Genomic DNA, 19,863 nt, shown 5'->3' with positions numbered 1-19,863 from the left:
CCAGGCCAGAATACTGGAGTGGGTAGCCATTTCCTTCTCTAGGGATCTTCCCAACTCAGGGATCAAACCCAGGTTTCTCCACTGCAGGTGGATTCTTGACCAGCTGAGCCACCAAGGAAGCCTGCACGTGGAATGGTTTCACCATTTTCAGAAGTAAGGGTCTCCAACCTGCTACCTGATGTTACACATTCATCTGTCCATCCACCAAACCAGGGTGGAATGGGGGCATCACCACACACGCATTTTCTATCCTCCCAATGATGAGAGAAAAAAACCCCACCATAATTAGTACCCTGTGTAGTTAGCTCTAAAAGCCACTACGAGTTCTAGGAAGGCCTAAAATGTTTTAGTTTGAATTACAGTTGAACTTGTTTACACTGGGTATTACTATACCTAGAGCATTTCTATTTTCCATGAACCAGAAATAAGACAAAGATGCCATTTACGATTCTCCATGTATCCCAACGATGTGGACTGACAGCGATTAAGAAGACTCCCAGGTCTTGTCATGGACATGGCAAGAGAGATCACAACCTTGACTGGAAGTTATTTGCTACAGGCAGAGCTAGGGCAGATGTCCAGTATTTTTTCATTCCCCAGCGAGGACTTTGTCTTATTAATGGATTTAAGGGTGAATATTTTTCTTTCACATAGCAATTATATAGAATATAATCTCATTATGAAAGTAATAAACATACATATTTTTTCATTCAAATTTTAAAAATGAATTTATAAAATATCATTTATAGCCTCACTATTCATTTATAATAGCTGATACCATTTTCTTATCTAGTTTTCCAGTGTTTTCCCCTGTATATATATCCCTGATAGCTCAGTTGGTAAAGAATCTGCCTGCAATTCAGGAGACCTGGGTTTGATTCTTGGGTTGGGAAGAGCCCCTTGAGACGGTAAAGGCTACCCACTCCAGTATTCCAGCCTGGAGAATTCCATGGACTGTATAGTCTGTGGGATCGCAAAAAGTTGGACACGACTGAGGGACTTCCATATATACTTTAAAAACATTTGCATATACAATATAGACCTTTCTCCCTCCACTTATCATGTACCCTTTTCAAGTTTATCAATATTTTTCTTTCCAGTTTAAAGGGGTACATAAATCCTACTGAAATTAGAACCCATAATGGATTTAACTAATTCCCTGCTGATGTTTGAATTGTTGCCAATTTTTCACTTTTATGAATATTTTTATAAACATTTCTATAGTTAGTCTTTGTGCTCATCCAGGTTATATACTATTTGGAATGAGAACTTTTTACTCTGAAGATATAGGCCATGGTTATCTTCCTTTCCATTTTTATTTATCACTTAATGTCCACTAAGGAAGACCACAGCCTTATCATTTCAAGAAAAAAACATGTCATCCTATCTTGGCCTTGACAAAGGGAGTTCATAAAGCAGCAGTGTGGTCTACAGGGAGAAGGTTTATCTGATAGGCTTTCCCAGCTTCTCCTCAGCTGGTCCCAGCACTCCAGGAGAACCATGGGCTATTCCCATCTTAGACTTAATTCCTTCTGTCCATACCAAACTATGGAATATAGGCTTCATAGCATGAAGGTCATATTTGCCTTATCCTAGAAACTCAAGGTAAATAAACTAAGTCAGTTTGGAAAAATTTAAAGGATGCAAAGTTTCCATTTGGGAAGCATTATGAGAATACCTCTCTCCTGCAGCTGGCAGCCCCATAAATGAAGCATTTCACAAGCGGCTTATTGGTTGCTTAATGAGGGTGCCCAATGATACCATCAAATTCCTTTCTTTTTGGTTCCTCACTTTTCCTCCTTGTGCCAGTGAAAATTCAGGGAGGCACGAAGGCACAGTTAGTATCAACAAAAACTCTGTGATATCCAGGGAGTGTGTGAGTGTAGGTCTAAAACCTGAACATTTAACAGACCTTTCTCTTGTTTACCAAAATTAAACTTCATAAGAAAAAAGACAACTCAAGGGATGATTCCAGTGATATGCACTCACCTGGTTATAAGCATCCGGTTCACTACCGAAGGAATAAAGAAAGAATACGTACCCAACAAACGGAGGAGAAGAAAAAGAACTCCCAGGGCGTAGGATTTGAGTTCAGGGCTGACTGTCCTACATGCGAAGAGATGAAGAGGAAAAAGAGATTCTTATCACTTCACTTTAATTAACAGACCCCAGAGTCATTTGCTGCTGTCCATCAGAGCCCTTCCTTAGAAAATTATTAATGGTTTTGTTCTTTTGCTTTTTTCACCTTCCCTGCCAAAAGTCTGAAAAATCACTGCAACTGCAGGGACAAGATAAGTTTAGGAGTTTAGCAGTGTTTTTTATTAACTAAAACTAGTCATTTGAAGGATGGAATGCAAATTTGTTCCCAAAGTCTTCATTTAAAGGCATTTTGCATTTGCCAGCACAGGGAAACATCTTAAGTTGGTGGGTACATGTATCAGGGGAAATATCAATGGGGAGGACAGTTCCCCTTATGCTACTCAGGCCAGAACCATAAACACCTCTGTCATTCTGCATCATTTTGCGAAATCAACTAGCATGGGTTGGTTCCCTAGATGGACCACTTGTGAAATAGTCCATTCATCTACATCCAGCTTTGGTACCTTTTAAACTGGAAAGGTACCTTTATTTGGCCTTCCCAGGTGGCTCAGTGGGAAAGAATCTGTCTGCAGGAGACATGGGTTTGGTCTCTGGGTCAGAAAAGACCCCCTGGAGGAGGAAATGGCAACCTGTCCCAGTATTTTTGCCTGGAGAATCCCATGGACAGAGGGGCCTGGTGGGCCACAGTCCATGGGGTCACAAAGAGTTGGACACGACTGAGCGACTAACATACACACAGCTTTATATAGTCACATGCCTTTGTTTTGAACTGACTCAGTGTCCCTGGCTTTGGTTTACCCACAGCAGTCCCTGAGCATGATCTTTTCATACATTTTCTAGAATATTCTCACACTGTCTGAGATAAGAGTGACAGGAGGGGGGTTTGGAAATGATGACTGATTCCAAGTAGAGAGGTCCTCACAGCTAGTCACAGATCTCCTCTGTTAGGCCTCTTCCTCTTGCAACCAGTATTGACTCAATGCTTGTCTTTCTCCTTGAGGCCAAGGACTATTTGTGTCTTATTCATCATCAGTGTGGTGTGTGACACACAGCATATGCTGAGTAATAAAACACAAGCAACCAAACGAAGAAAACAAGAGGCAGGGGACTTCCCTAGTGGTTCAGTGGTAAGAATCTGCCTTCCAGTGCAGAAGTCACAGGATCGACCCCTGGTTGGGAAACTAAGATCCCACATGCCATGGAGAGACTGAGCCTGTGCACTCTGGAGCCCCAGTACCACAACCAGAGTCTGTATGCCACAACAAAAGGTCCCTGATGACACAACTAAGGCCTGATGCAGCCAAATAAACACTGAAAACAAAGAGCCCAGCACTGGCCCCTACGTGACTTACTAAATAGCCGGTATCTGCACACTGTGGATGTCCTGAGTGCTGCTGTTGGCAAGTACGCTTCTGGCTGGAGTAAGAGTGGAAGTGGGCCCACTGCTCTGGGATGGGACAAGGGCTGGTGCCCATAATCTGGGCTGTGGCTTGTGTCTGTGCCCTTGTGTCTGCCTAGAACATCTGTGATGGCACGTACCTCCAGCTGGCCCCAGCAGCATGGAGCTATGAGGTGTACAAGGCCCCACCTAGGTCATTTAGGCCATCTGTTGCTGGTCCACTGAAAGGGAATCACATATTTCCTGAAAATCTCCAAGAGCTGTTTATCAAGCTGAGATTTGGACATGATTCAGGTCTCAGCTGACTTTCTGTGTTTGGTCTGCAGCCACAACTAATGAGCTGGGTTTTTGCAGCAGAGTCAAGGGCAGAGAAAAAAGGGGACCAGTCATTGCTAAAGGCTATAAGGGTCATTTTTCTTGCTTTTTGGTGCCTTTTGTGTGTCAACTGGTATAATACAACTTCATGGGAATTCCTAGCAACAAAAATAATGCATTCACCCCAAACCCATGCCTGAGATCTGATGGGTTTTGTCCAGTGCATATTATATATAATCATCCTCCATATATAATTTAAATTCAATAGTTCATTTCATAAACACTTCTCATATTCTTAAGAATTTTCATTATTCCACTGAGCTGTGGGACTATAATTTAACTCACTATTCCAATTCAGATTTTTCTGTGATTATAGTTAACACTGTAATAAAAATCTGTCTGCATTGAGCTTTTCTTCTCGTATTTTCTTAAGATAAGTGGCAAGGGGTAGGGTTACCTCATAAAAAAAAAAAAAAACCAACGTTTTTATGCCTCTTGAACTCATATTTGCCACCTTGCTTTTATGAAAGGATCACTATGTTTCTCAATGCCAGCAGAAAGATGTGACTTTACCTGTTTGGTTAGAGCCCTACTTACAGAACTGGGTGTGAATTTTTTTTAAATTATTTTTTCAAATGTAACAAGTATAAAATGGCAATTTGCTATTGTACTATCATTGCTTCTGCACATTGAAAAAGCTTTGCTAATGACTTTATAACATAAGTACTTTGTATAAATCCTTTTCCTTGTGAATTCTAACCAAGATCAGGAAAAGTAGTAGACACAGAGAGGCTGGATAAAGCAGCTGCAAATGTTACATACCGGGGCTTCCCTAGTGGCTCAGTGGTAAAGAATCTGCCTGCCAGTGTAGGAGATACGGGTTCAGTCCCTTGGTCAGGAAGATCTCCCAGAGAAGGAAATGGCAACCTACTCTGGGATTCCTGCCAGGGAAATCCCATGGACAGAGGAGCCTGATATGCTACAGTCCATGGGGTCACAAACGAATTGAACACTTAGTGACTTAAACAACAACAAAATGTATAATTGTACAGGCTGCATCCAAGCATTTCATTCCTACTTTTATCTCCAGCCCTTGGGATTGAATTGGTTTGTTTAGATAACTACATCCCGGTAAGATGGATCTGTCTCTGCTTGGTACCTCTTCCTCTGTTAAAGATGGTCGCCAGACATGAAGCCTGCCTCTTCTGGGTTCCTCACACAAATCTAGATAACTTTGCAACTGTGTAAGTTACTCAGAAAATTACTCAATAATTCACCTTGGAGACACCTCACCCACCCCCCAGGATAGTTCCCGAGAAACAGGGAAACACAGAATTATGGCTGACTCTCTCCAACTATCCATCTGTACAAAAGCAGTCACTGCTTGCTTCCACGAGCCACTCAGCACTGCATCACACCTTGTCAATGACCCGTTATATCTTTATAGAGTTTGCACACACATGGTCTCAGCAGGACCCAGCCCACTGCAGGAGGCAGGCAGGACCATTGACATTGCCTCCAGTTCCAGATTCAGAAACAACACTGAGCCCAAGGTCATACTGCGAATCAGTGCCCTGAGACAGGAGCCAGACACGGGGACTCGGCTACTCCCATGCCATTTTCATTTCACTCCAACAGTGTTGCTCTTTGCAAATATCAATGAAAGACGGCAGTACCTTTCAAATTACCTGCAGAGTCTGTTCCTGGTAGGACATGAAAGTGCAGTGTTTTTTCTTGGGCTGTGCTTTCTACTTTTGGCGTGAAAGTTGAAAATGTTAGTCGCTCAGTCATGTCTGACTCTTTGCAACCCCACAGGCTGTAGCCCGCCAGGCTCCTCTGTCCGTGGGGATTCTCCAGGCAAGAATACTAGAGTGGGTTGCCATCCCTTCTCCAGGGGCTCTTCCCATCCCGGGGATTGAATCCAGATCTCCTGAATTGCAGGCAGATTCTTTACTGTCTGAGTCACTGGGGAAGCCTTACTTTTGCTGTTAGGTTTCCATCAAACATAACTGATTCCTACCAGCCTAGGGAAGCTGGCTTGCAAGACTCACAGTCCCCAGAGTTCTGATTTCTGGGAGAGCTGCAGACACAGCAGGGAGGGAGGCGGGGCAGGGCGGGGCGGGGCGGGTGGCTTTCCGTCCCTGAGGCTATGCTTACCTGATGAGGATGATGACCGAAGGTGTCTGAGCCATGGCCCCGATCATGCTACAGACACACATCACACACAGGAAGGTGAGGAAGGCCTCTTGACACCCGGGACTGGGGCATTTTCCAGGAATCACGGTCGCGTTCTCAGGTGGGATGGTCATGAGGCATGCACAGCCAGTGAGATTCTGAAAGGGAAGCAGTCAGCCCTGTTAACTGGGGCTATCTCCCCTCTCCAGATCTAAAGCCATCCATCAGCTGGGTCTGTCACGGCCTGATTATGCATTCTGGAGCATTTCAATAATTAGGCCTGAATCAACGAATTAGCTTTTTTGAAGGAGGCTGCAAAACACATGCAAAATAAAGGAATATTTATGGGGAGGAGAGCTGATTTCCCCGTCTCCTGTGTATTTCATTTCTGTGTCCCAGAATTCCTCGATAAGCCCACACCGTAGACAGATGTGTTGCCCACCCCCCATACGATTAGAGAGGAAATTGTGCTTCAACAATGTGATAAAACACTGGCAAATTAACAATGTAATCACTTGCCAATTTGTCCTCTCTTTTGTGCAGTTATAATTACACTGAAGTGTATTAAAAGAAGGAAATCAGGTAACCTGCATATGGTTGCTGGTTCACTGCCCACCATGGCACCTGGAACAAAGGATGTGCACTGTCATGCATGAGGTTGCTGGGCTTGTGGGGCCGTGAGAGGGGGCTGGCTAATGGGAGACTTCTCGAGTGGCTGAGAGAGCAAAGAGGGTGCAGAGATGCCAGGGAGCTTAGAGCGGATCGTGGGGAACGAGCTGGAGACCAGCGAGATACATTTATTAATATATGATCAGAGAGGAGAAAGCCAAGCGGCTGCATTCCATTTGATCTTTGGGTGGATTCTTGCCCAGCTGCCCCGGCTCCCCAGCACGGTCCTGGCTCATGCCCCAGAGGAGTTTGTGATGGCGAAGGAGGAGCAAGGGCGTAGGGAAAGACAGCCCTAGCCAACAGCCAAGCCAATTAAGGTTCGATAATAGTGCAGAGGTCTTTAATGAATACAAAATGAAAACAATCATAAATGATTCATTGCTTTTCTTTCCAGGGCTGCTTGGCTCTGAGAGCACACGCTGGGGTAAATCCTCCTGAGGGTCAAACAAATCCTCTTTGGTTTATACGTGCCCCCTCCTCCGCCTGTCTCCCATCCTTGTACCTCTCCTCCTCCCTCTCCCTTTCTTTCCCCACCAGACTTAGCAGATTGGGGCTCCATCCTGTATGACTGTGCCCCACAAGAAGCTTTCACCTGTGGGAAGTAGGAGGAGACACAGGGTGGGGCTGGACCCCTCTTCCTAAGCCATCTTCCCACAGCAGGGGCTTTTGTATAAATGGCCCCAATACAGCACCCAGGGGCATCTCCCGTTGTTCTGTGAAAGGTGCTGAGGCTCAGCCCCTCTGTCTCTTTGCATATATCTCTGCCCAGAGAAATCACAGATCTTCTTCAAAACCCAGTGCTGACATTTCATTTGGCTGCAAGGCCTCCCCAGACACCCCCATCTGAGCTGGCACTTCCCTCCATAGGGACATACTCGTCACCCCATGGCAGAGACCCTTGCTATCCTTCTGGAGGAGACCTTAAGCTCCTGGGATAAGAACGTGTCATTTCTGTGATCTATCAAGCGCTGTCTTATAGCACAGTGCTGAGACGCAGTAGAGGAAACTCAGCAGGTGGTTTTAGGGTGCAAATGGGAACAGATATTCCTCCACTTTTATCAGGAAACAGGGCTTCTCCCTGAAAGAGCCGATTCATTGGAAGAGTCCCTGATGCTGGGAAAGATTGAGGGCAGGAGGAGAAGGGGCAACAAAGGATGAGATGGTTGGATGGCATCACCGACTCAATGGACATGAGTTTGAACAAACTCCGGGAGATAAAGAAGGACAGGGAAGCTTGGTATGCTACAGTCCATGGGGTTGCAAAGAGTCAGACACGATTTACTGACTGAATAACAAACAAGGGCTTCTCCTCAACTCAAATTGAAAATGCCACTTCCCTCTCTTCTGAGGAGAGGAAACTGATCCTCTCCCCACACCCTGAACGCTGAAGCTAAACTTTCCAGCTGTTCATGCTCACTGCCTCCATGCTCTCGACTCACTCCAGCTGGCTTAGATTCCTACATGCAGCGATCAGATCAGCTGAGCTCACCAGTGACCTCCACAGACGACCCCTCCATCGACTTTTCTCTCCCTGGAGCCCCTTGAGTGCGTGCCTGCAACCCACCGCCTTCATGGTTTCCCTTTTCCCTTTTGCATTTTCCTTGCTGGCACCTGCCCCGTCTCCTGCTTGAAAATGCCGGAGCTCCTTGGGGCTCTGGTCCAGATTCTCGTCCCTTCTCGCCCCTGCACTTTTCCCTAGATTCTGTTACATCCATGTGCTTTCCGATGGAGCTCCCCGGGTGGTGCTGGTGATAAAGAACCTGTCTGCCAGTGCAGGAGACCTTAAGAGGTATGGGTTCAATCCCTGGGCCAGGAAGATCCCCTGGAAGAGGGTATGACAAGCCACTCCAGTATTCTTGCCTGGAGAATCAGAGGAGCCTGGAGGGCTCCAGTCCACAGGGTCACGCGGAGTCGGACACGACTGAGCAACTGAGCATGCGTGCACATGCTTTCTGATGACTCTCCTAAGTTTCATCTCTAACTCACACCCATCCCAGACCCTCCTGGGATGCCCCTTCCTAAGCCTCTGAACATTCTGAGATATCAGAACCAACTCCAGGATGAGCGCCCTGTATGGGATTCTGCACTGGCATCTTGGCACTACTCTACTGTCCAGGGCGGGCAACCATCTCCTTAGGATTCCCGTCCCTGCACGATGAGAGCTGGACCAGAGGAAACACAGAAGAGATTTGTAAGTGAGGCAGGGGCTATTACTCTCAGATGGTCAGACATGGGGACAGACAAATGCGGAGGTGCCCAGAAGGAGCCGGTTGGCCCTACCATCCCTGCGTGCACCCACCTTCTTTTCTGGCCACCCTATTGACAACAGAGGCCCCGTGCCCACTTCTACTGACCTGGATGCAGTCTTGCTGACGCCCCTGAGTACCCCCTTCAGCTCACTGAGCAGCCCGCTGGGCACAGATTCTGGGGAATTTCCCATAAGCCTCAGCCTGCCCACCTGAACTGATACTTCTGGGGGTGTGGTGACTTTTCTCTAGTCCTTTATCTCACTTCTTCCAGATCCCATTTCCCCAACTCCGCCACACTACATAAGTTCTATTTCCTATACTAAACCCTCTACTTCCAAGACGTGTGGGTGCTGTTTTCCTGACTAAACCCTGACAGATATATACACTTCCAGCCCTCATCTCCTTTCCCTCCACATCTCTTACCTTAGAAATGACAAACTCTATAGAAACGCGATGGTAAATTCTTGACCTCCCCCGTACTCCTATGTCAAAGCCTCCTCGTGACCATAAGGCTAATAAGGACAGAAACCACTGTGGTTTTGATTCCTGACTTATCCATAGCTTGAGAGGACAGTATTGAATGAATGACTCAGTGAATGAATGAATGAACCCTCAAGGTCTGTTCATTTTACCATATCCTAAACAACAACAAAGACAAAACATCTCTCAAACCCTGCCCTAGTTCAAACCACCCCCATCCTTCTCTCTTTGGTCCCTCCTATAGCCTATGAGGAAAAAGAGATTTGGGGCTGGGGTCCTTAGAACCACATGGACTCAGAGAGTGCTCAGGTATAAACAGGAAACAGGCCCATCCACAAGGGGCTGGCTTAGACCCCAGGAACTGAGTTCTGACTCCCGTAGCCTTTAGGACTGTGATGGGATCAGTACCCTCTGAATGAACTGTGTGACTGGTGAGCTCTGTTTAGTTTAACGAGTACTTTGTAATTGGGACCTATACCCAGTCTTAGATTTCTGTTCTGCACCTAGGCTATGGCTCAACTGTATTCCATTTACCATAAGAGGAAACTGCCTGGACCTCCTCTGCTCTGAGATGTGAATATCCCCTTCTGAAGAGGGTCTTCCCTTGATCGGGCCGTGATCGTGGCCCTACTGGAATGGCACAGAAATAAGACGCCTTTATCTCAGTGACTACCCAGCCCATACGGTCCAGGTGAGGTGACCGTGTCCAGGAAGGCACAATCCTGTGAATGGTGTGAGTGAACGGCAGGGCCGAGCCATCCTGGGATGTGCAGCCAAGGCAAGGGAGGGGTGAGAGCACAGAGCCAGGGAGAATGGGACAAGAATGGACCCAGGGCAGGCCGGGGTGGCTGGACAGAAATGAGGCACTTGTTGGGCTATAGGTGCTAGGAGAAGGGAGAACGGGTCTATGGCCAGTGACGATACTGGCTTGCCCTGGTGCCAAGGAGAGAAGCTGGAAATGGATGTGCGTGCATGCTCAGTTGCTTCCTTCCTGTCCGACTCTTTGCGACTCCATGGACTGTAGCCCACCAGGCTCCTCTGTCCATAGGATTCTCCAGGCAAGAAAACTAGAGTGGCTTGCCATGCCCTCCTCCAGAGGATCTTCCTGACCCAGGGATCAAACCCATGTCTCCTGCATTGCAGGTGGATTCTTTACCCACTGGCCACCTGGGAAGCCCCCTGAAAATGGATGGGTCCCTCCCAAAGGACCTAGGCAACTCTGTACTCATTTATTCAGAGTAAACCTATTTGAGAGGAGCTGTGAAAGAGGCTGGGGAGGAGGTAAGCGCTAGTGATCTGAGTGGGAACTTGGATGAGTTTCCCTCTTGGTTACAAGAGTCAATTCGACAGGATGAACAGAAAACGCAGGTGGTCCCAAGGCCTAGGATACAGGCTGGAACATTCCTAGGACCCTGACCACAGAGAATCCAAGGGTAAATGCTAAGCTTAAGTCCAATGGCAAGGGATGGAAAGGGTCCTTTATTTGGACCCAGGTAATACAAGAGACTGCAGATAGATCTAGAAACTTCCCTCCGGATGTCCCAGTGTGGTGGAAATAATTATCCCAGGGTGCATAATTGGAAGAGAGAACTTTCCAGCACTGGGGCTTCACCCTACAATCCCAAGCGAGCAGGGAGGAGTAGGACAGGCCTTTGCTGGTGTTGACCAGGCACGCAGGTTAACTGAGACCTGCGAGAGCCCCAAACACTGGGAAGCCTGAAAATGTAGAGACAACCTGGGCAGCACGGACTCATGTACATGAGTCTGAGCAAACTCCAGGAGACAGCGAAGGACTGGGAAGCCTGGCGCGCTGCAGTCCACGGGGTCGCAAAGAGTCAGACACGACTGAGCGACTGAACAGCAGCAACCTGGGTATGAGGGAAGGAGAGGCTCGATGGTGGGGATCTGGTTCTCACCCTGTGTGTACATCAGTCCAGAACGCAGTTGGACCTTGGCAGCTGCCTGCAGATGATCACGTCCTGCATAAAGCAGCAGCCCCCTAGTGCTGTCCTTGGTGGCCCCCAATATATTTAACTATGAAAAAAGCACATTAGGCTCCAGGAGAGGAGTTTACCATCCCTGACCTGGCAAATGTCTGGTTTTCCATCCGCATGGCAAAGGAACGTCTTCCCAGGCTGCCATTCTCTGGGGGAGAAATATGTGAGAGTTGGTGTCTCTGCCTGGTACCATGCATGGGGTGGCAGGACCGGGCTTTCCTGCCCTGAGAGATCTCACTGATAACTAGATGGCCCCACTGCGCACAGAGGAGCTGGCCTGACAAGACTTGGAAGCAGTGGTGGTGACCTGGCGGACAGGGCGGGATCAGCTCGGAAATTCTACGAGAATTATCCTACAGGCAGACTTGCCCGGCATAAAATGACATAAGTCCAGTTCCAGTCACAACAGGGCCTGCAGGAACTAAAGTTTCCATTCACCTGAATGCCCATCAGCAGGGGTTGGTTAGATACACTCCAGTAGGCTCACGCAATGGAAGGTTATGCAGCTGTAAGAAAGGTGTCAGTGTGCTCCTTACACACTAACATGAAAAAACTCCATGATAAACTATTAACAACAAAACACAAGTAACAAGCTACAGTACAAAACAGATAACCAACAAGGGCCTCCTGTTCAGCATAGGGAACTAAATATATGTACACTTTTTCTGTGTACTTTTTCTGTATACCTTACTGAAAATAAACACAACTAGAAATCAACTATACTTCAATTAAAAATAAACAAATGAGCTATTGAGAAAGTAGCATTGACATACATTACCGTGTGTAAAACAGATAGCTAGTGAGAACCTGCTGCATAGCACAGGGAGCTCAGCTGGTGCTCTGTGATGCCTGGAGGGTGGGGCGGGGGTGGAAGGGAGGGGATATATGTGCATATATAACTGATTCATGCTATTGTGCAGCAGAGACTAATATAACATTGTAAAGCAATTATCCTTCGATTAAAACAGCAAAAATGATGACAAACAGTAAACAAACAAGCTACAGAATAATACCTGGAATGTGCATAAAAACCCAGGAGCATATACAAGAAACTAATAATAGTATTTACCTAATGGGCAGAGTCGTGGACTGAACAGCGGGTGAACAGGAGAGAGTAATGGAGAGGAGGAGTTCCCACTCCCTCCTGTTTATACTTCCTGGTTCTTGAGCCACACAAATGTACCATCTATTTAAAAAAATTTAAAAACTCCAGAAGAAGAAGAGCACAATCACTGAAAATTCTACTCTTGTTCTATATCCAGCCATTAATTTAAATTGAGAAATGTTTCTATTCACATGCAATGATGGGGATAAATAATTACAGCAAAGCTGTAGACCATAAAAATAGAAAAATGACTCTCTCGAAGCTAGGATTCATTTTCCCATTGATGGAGGAAATCATTAGCATTCTATTTTGACAGCTCATACTACACGTACAAAATATTCCTCAGTAGTGTTTCTGAAGTATCTGGCAAATAAAGTTGTTTTTGTTTGGGCTTTTTCCCTCTGTATTCAATACTGAGGGATCAATTCTACTAATTGCACAAGTAAAGCTAATCTCTAGGTTGAAAATGACATTTCTACAATGGCAACCCACTCCAGTACTCTTGCCTGGAAAATTCCATGGATGGAGGAGCCTGGTAGCCTACAGTCCGTGGGATTGCAGAGAGTCGGACACGACTGAGCAACTTCACTGACTTCACTAAGGGGACAGACAAGGGGGTGATGATGTTCTTTGTATTTCGAGCCTGTGAAAACTTGAATGTTTCTTTCTCAACATCCTGAAACACTGGTTTGGTTTTCTTTCTGAGATGTATTCAGTTACCAGGACAAAAGAGCTTCGCCGGTGGCTCAGCGGTAAAGAATCCACCTGCCAACACGGGAGACGTAGGTTCGATCCCTGGGTTGGGAAGATCCCCGGAGGAGGGCATGACAACCCACTCCAGCATTCTTGCCTGGGAAACCCCATGGACAGAGGAGCCTGATGGGCTACCGTCCACAGGGTCTCAAAGAGTCAAACAGGATTTAGCGACTAAACAACAAGCAGGAACTGATGGCAGTTTCTACGAAAGGTAAGGCCTGAGTCCTGTAGTTCAGAAGGGAGTCAGCCAGGGCGCGTGCTGACACGCACAGCATCCTGCCCTGCTTCTTCCTGATGCCCCAGGTGGCAGAGGCCCGAGACGGTACAATAGCTGGCACGTCTTCCTTTGAATGGTAACACACTCCCACGTGTCCTAGACTTTCACGGGATCTTTTTATGATTCAGTGAAGTTCCTCAGACCTTCTCCTGTCATTTATTACTGTCTTTTTGCAGCTTAGAATTTCTTCACCTCATTGGCCTAACCCCAGCCAGTATTTCCAGGTGAAGACCTCAGAGCCTGTCACAAAGAGCATCAGCAGCAACCCATGCGCCTCTAGGCAAAGGGGAAATTGAAACACTGCAAGAAGAAACGCACTAGCTTGTTCCCTGGCAGGGTCACTGGCTGAAGGATAAGGGCCATGGAGGAAAAACTCTGCGATGAAAGCGAGACCTCCGTCCACCCTTCGCCCCGGTAACCTGCAATGATCTCCTGCCGAGGCGCGGGGAAAGGGTTGCACTTTGGGGAGCACTAGACTCACTCCCTGCTCCAGCATCCCGAGGGCGAGGTACAGGCAGAGCCCAGGGGAGGGATGGAGCTGCAGCTCAGAGGGATATCAGGCCCCTCCCTCTAGATTTTCCTCTTTCCTGACTTCGAACCAAAGCTTTGCCCAAGTCACCAGGTTCAAGCCTCCCCGCCATCCTGTGCTCACACTCACTCCATACTCGGGTATGGCATCCTATCCTCCAGGCAAACACCCACGCATTCCCTGTGGATGAAGGCCAGCCCTGAGACACGCCGGCCGTCCTGAACAAGGAGCCCCCTGCACGCCTCCAAAATAGGGTAGCCACATCCTCTCCCTGCCATAGCACCTACTCGAGCTCTGTGCAAACCTGTGCTCGATAAATCCCTGTGGCCTGGAGGGGGGCACAGATGAGTCATCTATCCTTAGCCCCCCACAAGCTGCTGTGCCGGACTTGTACTGACTTTGAACATTCTGCTGGTGGCTGACAGAAGCCTTTTTCTAAGTCAATTATTCAGTACATCAGAAGGATACAACTTCCAGCAGTCAATCAGCAGCTCCCAACATGCTTTCTGTTGGAATAATTATTTCTGGGAGTGAAAGGGACAGAAACAATCTGGACAATATATTCCTGCCAAAGGAAGCTTAGAAAATTAAGTTGCCATCTTTTCCATCACCACTCCTGGGCACGTGCAATGAGAATTAGAGATTGTATATTAAATGCAATTCTGGAAACTTCCATCGCTATCACTCAAGGAGAAATGAGATCAGACAACAAAACACAAAACCTCAAACCAGGGCAGGAAGGAAAGTCTGATATCAGGAAACCACTAACACGAACCAGATCTCCTAACAATCAGAGTGATTTTGTCGGTGATTTATTCACGTCTAATCGAGTTAGGGGGGATTTTCACAGGTCTGGATGGAAGCTGTCAAGTGGGGAGAGACGAGCACAGATGAGGTGTTCGGTATGGAAATCTACAGTGACCAGCCTACCTGCCTGCCAGTTGTGGTATTACCACCTGAGTCTCCCTGAGGCACGCTGAGGTTGGCACAGTTTCCAACCAGGCATGCGAAAGCCCAGAGCCTTTATCAGAGCCGTGGCTAACACTGGCAGTGCAGGGGTCCACAGCAGAACCTCATTTCTGGATGTGGGTGCCTAGCGATAGGCAAGTGATGGAGATGCAGGCGAACATGGGCCATCCGATCAGGTGGCGGGGGGCCACCCTGCTGGGAGAACAGGTGCTGAGGCTTCTGCAGGGAACGGCGGGGGTGAGGGGTGGTCAGAGCAGCCTCGGAAGCAGTGAGGAGATGCGAGGAGGCTTCTCAGTTGTGGATAAGGATGTGTTAAGGATTGTCAAGGGCTTAGGGGAAGACCTGCCCTAATAAACAGCATGCACAGAGGTCCAGAGGTAAAAGAGAGCTGGGTACACAGGGGGCACCCCAAGAAGCTGGAGTGTGTCAGTGGTTCTTCAAGAGGGGTGTGGAGTGGGGAGGCTGAGGTTGGAGAGGCAGCAGGGTCAGATCGTGAAGGTACAGCATCCCAACCGTGGCGCGCACACATGGAGAGCTCCTTTCAGCTGGCGGAAAAGGCAGGCATACTAAAGAGAGAAGTCAGAGGGCCGGGGAAGACAGTGAGACTGCCGTCCAGCAGACCCTGCATTCCAATGCTGGCGCCACCACCGTCCATGTGACCTTGGGCAAGGATTCCTCTGTAATCAGGGGATAATACGTTCTTCCAAGGTTGTTGTGAGGATGAGTGAGATAATACACATGGGGCTGGGGTTACAGGTGACAGAATGGCTGTGCCCACAATGGGAGAGGACTCCAGTGGACGCAGGTGGAAAAATACGAAAGGGGGAAAGAGGGATGAAGAAACCTCTAGCTTGAGGAAGAGTTTTCAGAGGGAGCTTGCAGACAAGAAGGGGAGAGGAAGAGGGAGTAAGCATCCCAGGAATATAATCCACCCTTTTGGCATTTTCTCAAAATATCTGAAAGTATTTTGAAATTGCTTTTTGCTCCTTTTTGGTTGATGGCCTGAGATTCCTCTGACCTGGGACCACGAGTGACCTGTGAAAGGCCCTGTCACCTGGCCCACACAGGCTCTCAGAGGAGCTTGCTAATGTTGCAAGTTTCAGGGTTGTGGTTATTTTTAGGGCTGAACTTTCACAAAAGCCCCTTTCCAGGGTACACATAGCTCTGTGACCCTAAAGCCCTCGTCCACCCACTGGAAGACAAGGCATCCAGAGGCCTGCCTCTGTGGGGAGAGTGTAACTCCCACCCCAGCCCCGGGATTTTCTCATTCTCTGCCTTGTAATTGCAGGGGGTATCACCTCTCTGCATTACCTGCACCCTAGCAGAAAATATGAGGCCTCTGGTACTGTGAAGAAGAGGCAGGTGTCTGGGGAATAAACCATGTATGTCCAGAGGGAATCGGAGATGCTTGCCCTCTGTTGATAATTGCATTCCACAGCTTGCTGCTTCAGCAGCCAGAAGCAAACCCGGGCCTGATTAAGCTCTTATTCAATAAGCCTCTCGTCCAGGGAAGAACAGGAGACACACATTTTTTAGACCTTTTTTTGGTCAGAGAATGCTCTGGAATAGACTGCTTTGGTCTCAGGACACTAGCCTATACTGAGTCAATGTCATTCTCATCACAGCACAGTAACCAAACTTGATTTATAGTATAGCTTTTAGATATTAAAGAGTTAATGAAATTGTTGTTATGAAAAAGAATAGCTTGTACTTCTATTTTAACCATTTTCAAGGTCCCATCTCTTTTTAAAAATTCATTTCCACCCACTTAAGGAAACTGCTTTATCATCTACTTAAAAAAGAATCAGTCCTTGCCCCCTCCACCCGAGGGTGATTTATTTTCTCTGTAGAAAAATGTTAATAACTGGCCAAGGATCTAAATGTTAAATGTAAGGAAAAATGAGGTCTTTGGAAATGAAAACAAATGATACAGTTTTCTTCCTTCAATGAAATAGCTGCTCCCAAAAGACACACAATAAGCAAAGGGGAGAAACAAATGATATCAACTCTAAGTTCCTTGAAAGCAGCCACTCAAGCCTTCTTGTGTTTCTTTCCATCTCTGCATCTCCAGACATTTACAGAACACTTATGGGCGCCAGGGCTCACTTAGGAAACTCACAGGTCAGGGCAGATGACAAACCCTCTTAACAGATCACTGCAGTGAAATGAGAAAGGTGCCTCCAGGAGAGACAGGTACCAAGACTGCAGAGGCAAGAAGCTCAAAGATAAAGGAGGGCAGGGATGGCTTCACAGAGGAGGGGGTATTTGAGTAGGGTATTGATGGGTGAGTAGGAGTTGTCAGACTGGAGGAAGAAGTAGGAAAAGACCCAAGTTGTATGGGGAAAGCAGAATACCCAACCTGAAAGCAAGCACAGCTGAAGAGCATGGCAGAGGACAGACATGTGCTGAAGATAGAAACCCAATTCAGTGCCTAGATGTTATCTTCTAACTGATCAGAAAGGGTCCGGTGCAGTGTTACTTAGGAACTGAACAACTGGCAGTCCAGTGGTTAGGACTCTGTGCTCGCACTGCTGGGCCTCGGTTCAGCCCCTAGTCTGGGAACTAAGATCCTGCCAGCCATTGGCATGGCTGAAAACAAAGCAGAACAGTGAAATTCATTCCAGGATGCAAGGATGGCCCAATATTAGGAGATATATTCATACATCATGCTATGGACAGCAAGGGGCCCAAACCATCAACACTAAACATTCACTGGAAGGACTGATGCTGAAGCTCCAATACTTTGACCACCTGATGTGAAGAGCCAACTCATTGGAAAAGACCCTGATGTCGGGAAAGACTGAAGGCAGGAGGAGAAGGGGATGGCAGAGGATGAGATGGTTGGGCAGCATCATTGACCCAATGGACGTGATATGAACACAATCCGGGAGATAGTGAAGGACAGGGAAGCCTGGTGTGCTGCCGTGCATGGGTCCAAAAAGTCAGGCATGACTGAGCAACTGAACAACATGCAGTATTACAGAAATCATTCTGGCTGCAATGGAGAAGACAGACCAGCAGGGGCCCATCCTGAGTTGCGAGGCCAGGGAGGCAGCTACTACACTGGTCTAAGTGAGAGAAGAGGAGGGCCTGCAGCAGGGCAGCGGGGTGTGGACGCAGAAGGGCAGGTACAAGGTGGGATCAGCAGGACTAGGGGACCAGTCCCATAGTCTCAGGTTTTCATGCAGAGAATGTGGACAGTTGCATGCAGGTTGAGAGTCAACTGTATAATTCATGTTGAGAAGGAAAAACCCCAAAACAAATACAAGAGCAAAAAAGCAAATGGAAAGAAATGATAGTGGCAAGATGGAAAAAGGTGGGAGGCATCTAGCTGAGAAGATAAAGGCAAAGGGAACCAAGCAGAGAAGATGCTGAATTAGTGTTGCATAGTCTCAGGTATGGAAGAGGTCTTCCCTGATAAATGGTTCCAACCTTTCTTTACATACTTCTGTTGATGGGGAACTCATTACCTGTGGTGTCATCCTATTCCTAGCTTTGAACCATAATCTTTTTCTCTGGCTCCATACAACTTCCTTTGAATTTTTACTCTCTGTTAAAATTGCTCAGTGACACTTTTTGGAAACCTATTTGATTTAGCACAAAGCAGCTGGATGGCCTGGCAGGCCTCCTATCCTTCTGATGGAGAATTCTCCACCAGAGCAGGGCAGAGGCTGAGACAATTCACAAGGCAGGGACACAAACCCCAGGACACATGTGGTTGCCCACTCTTGCCCCTGACCTGGGGTTTTAAGCTACTCTGGCTGTTTGTGCTCCCCTGTCCCATCCCATCCCGTCAGAAAATCAGCAATACCGTGCTGTTGCAGCCAGCAAAGCAGGCAGACAGGTAGGTGATGCCGTCTGCCCCACACACTGGAGTGAAGGAATCGGTTTGGCATTCACAGTTTTTATTGCAGGACGAGTAGGGGTCCAGGGCCGAGCCAGGTGTTGAGCTGGAAAAGAGAGGACATGTGGAATCCATCAGAGCAAGGTCATCTTCTTCTGGATCCCCACTGACAGCCCCCTGCCCTCTGGGGTCACAGTGGCCACGGTACAGGGAAGGAAGGGTGCTGGTGTTTGGACTGTGCATGGATACACAGAGGATGCCTTGGCCAGTGTGCTTCCATCCTGCCTGTCTGACCTCGCAGGGTGGCAGATGAGCCTGGCTCTGTCTGACTTAATGTCAGGAGGAAGCCTGGTGGCCTGCTTGGAGGAGACTGGTGTGGAGAGGAACTGGTATCCTGTGGGCCAACCATGCTGCAGCCCTGATGCTCCAGATTGGACTCCCAGAGGCTCATGTATAAGAAGGAACAGCCATTGGTACTGGATATATAAGGACTCTCCATAATGCCCTCTAAGGACAAGTCTGATTCAGCTTCAGTTCAAAGTCTTAGGATAATAGACAGGAAATAAGATGTCCTGTAAGAGCTAAATTCCTTCCTTTCTTCCCTCCCTTCTCTCCTCCTCCCCTACCCCACACTTAACATGGGTTGGACCCTGTGATTACTATGTGAATCTAATGATAGCTTCTTATTGTTTAGGAACTGTTGAAGTCTCTTCTATTTTATTGACTTCCCTGGTGGCTCAGACTGTACGAATCCACCGCAATGCAGGAGACCTGGGTTTGACCCCTGGGTTGGGAAGATCTCCTGGAGAAGGAAATGGCAACCCATTCCAGCATTCTTGCCTGGAGAGTCCCCATGAACAGAGAAGCCTGGAAGGCTGTAATCCTTGGGGTGGCAAAGAGTTGGACACAACTGAGCTAACACACACACACACACACACACACACTTCTCTCTTGTATTATAAGCTGAATTTTAAAATAAAACCTATTTTTAATTTTCTA

At 47.5% G+C, this 19,863-nt stretch overlaps 1 protein-coding gene across 2 annotated transcripts in view; it reads right to left on the bottom strand.

The window, feature by feature from the left end:
* SLCO3A1 (solute carrier organic anion transporter family member 3A1) overlaps positions 1-19,863 on the bottom strand; it is a 373,911-nt gene that overhangs the window by 20,094 nt on the left and 333,954 nt on the right. For both annotated transcript variants that reach the window (XM_040256981.1, XM_040256980.1), the window contains exons 7-9: positions 18,832-18,970; positions 5,972-6,147; positions 2,042-2,106 (exon numbers count right to left, since the gene is read on the bottom strand). In XM_040256981.1, coding sequence (XP_040112915.1) covers positions 2,042-2,106; positions 5,972-6,147; positions 18,832-18,970 — 380 coding nt within the window. The remainder of the gene's footprint in view (positions 1-2,041; positions 2,107-5,971; positions 6,148-18,831; positions 18,971-19,863) is intronic.

Source organism: Oryx dammah, unplaced genomic scaffold (genome assembly GCF_014754425.2).
Source record: "Oryx dammah isolate SB20612 unplaced genomic scaffold, SCBI_Odam_1.1 HiC_scaffold_16, whole genome shotgun sequence".
NCBI lineage: Eukaryota > Metazoa > Chordata > Mammalia > Artiodactyla > Bovidae > Oryx > Oryx dammah.
This window is presented reverse-complemented; position numbering and strand designations above follow the sequence as displayed.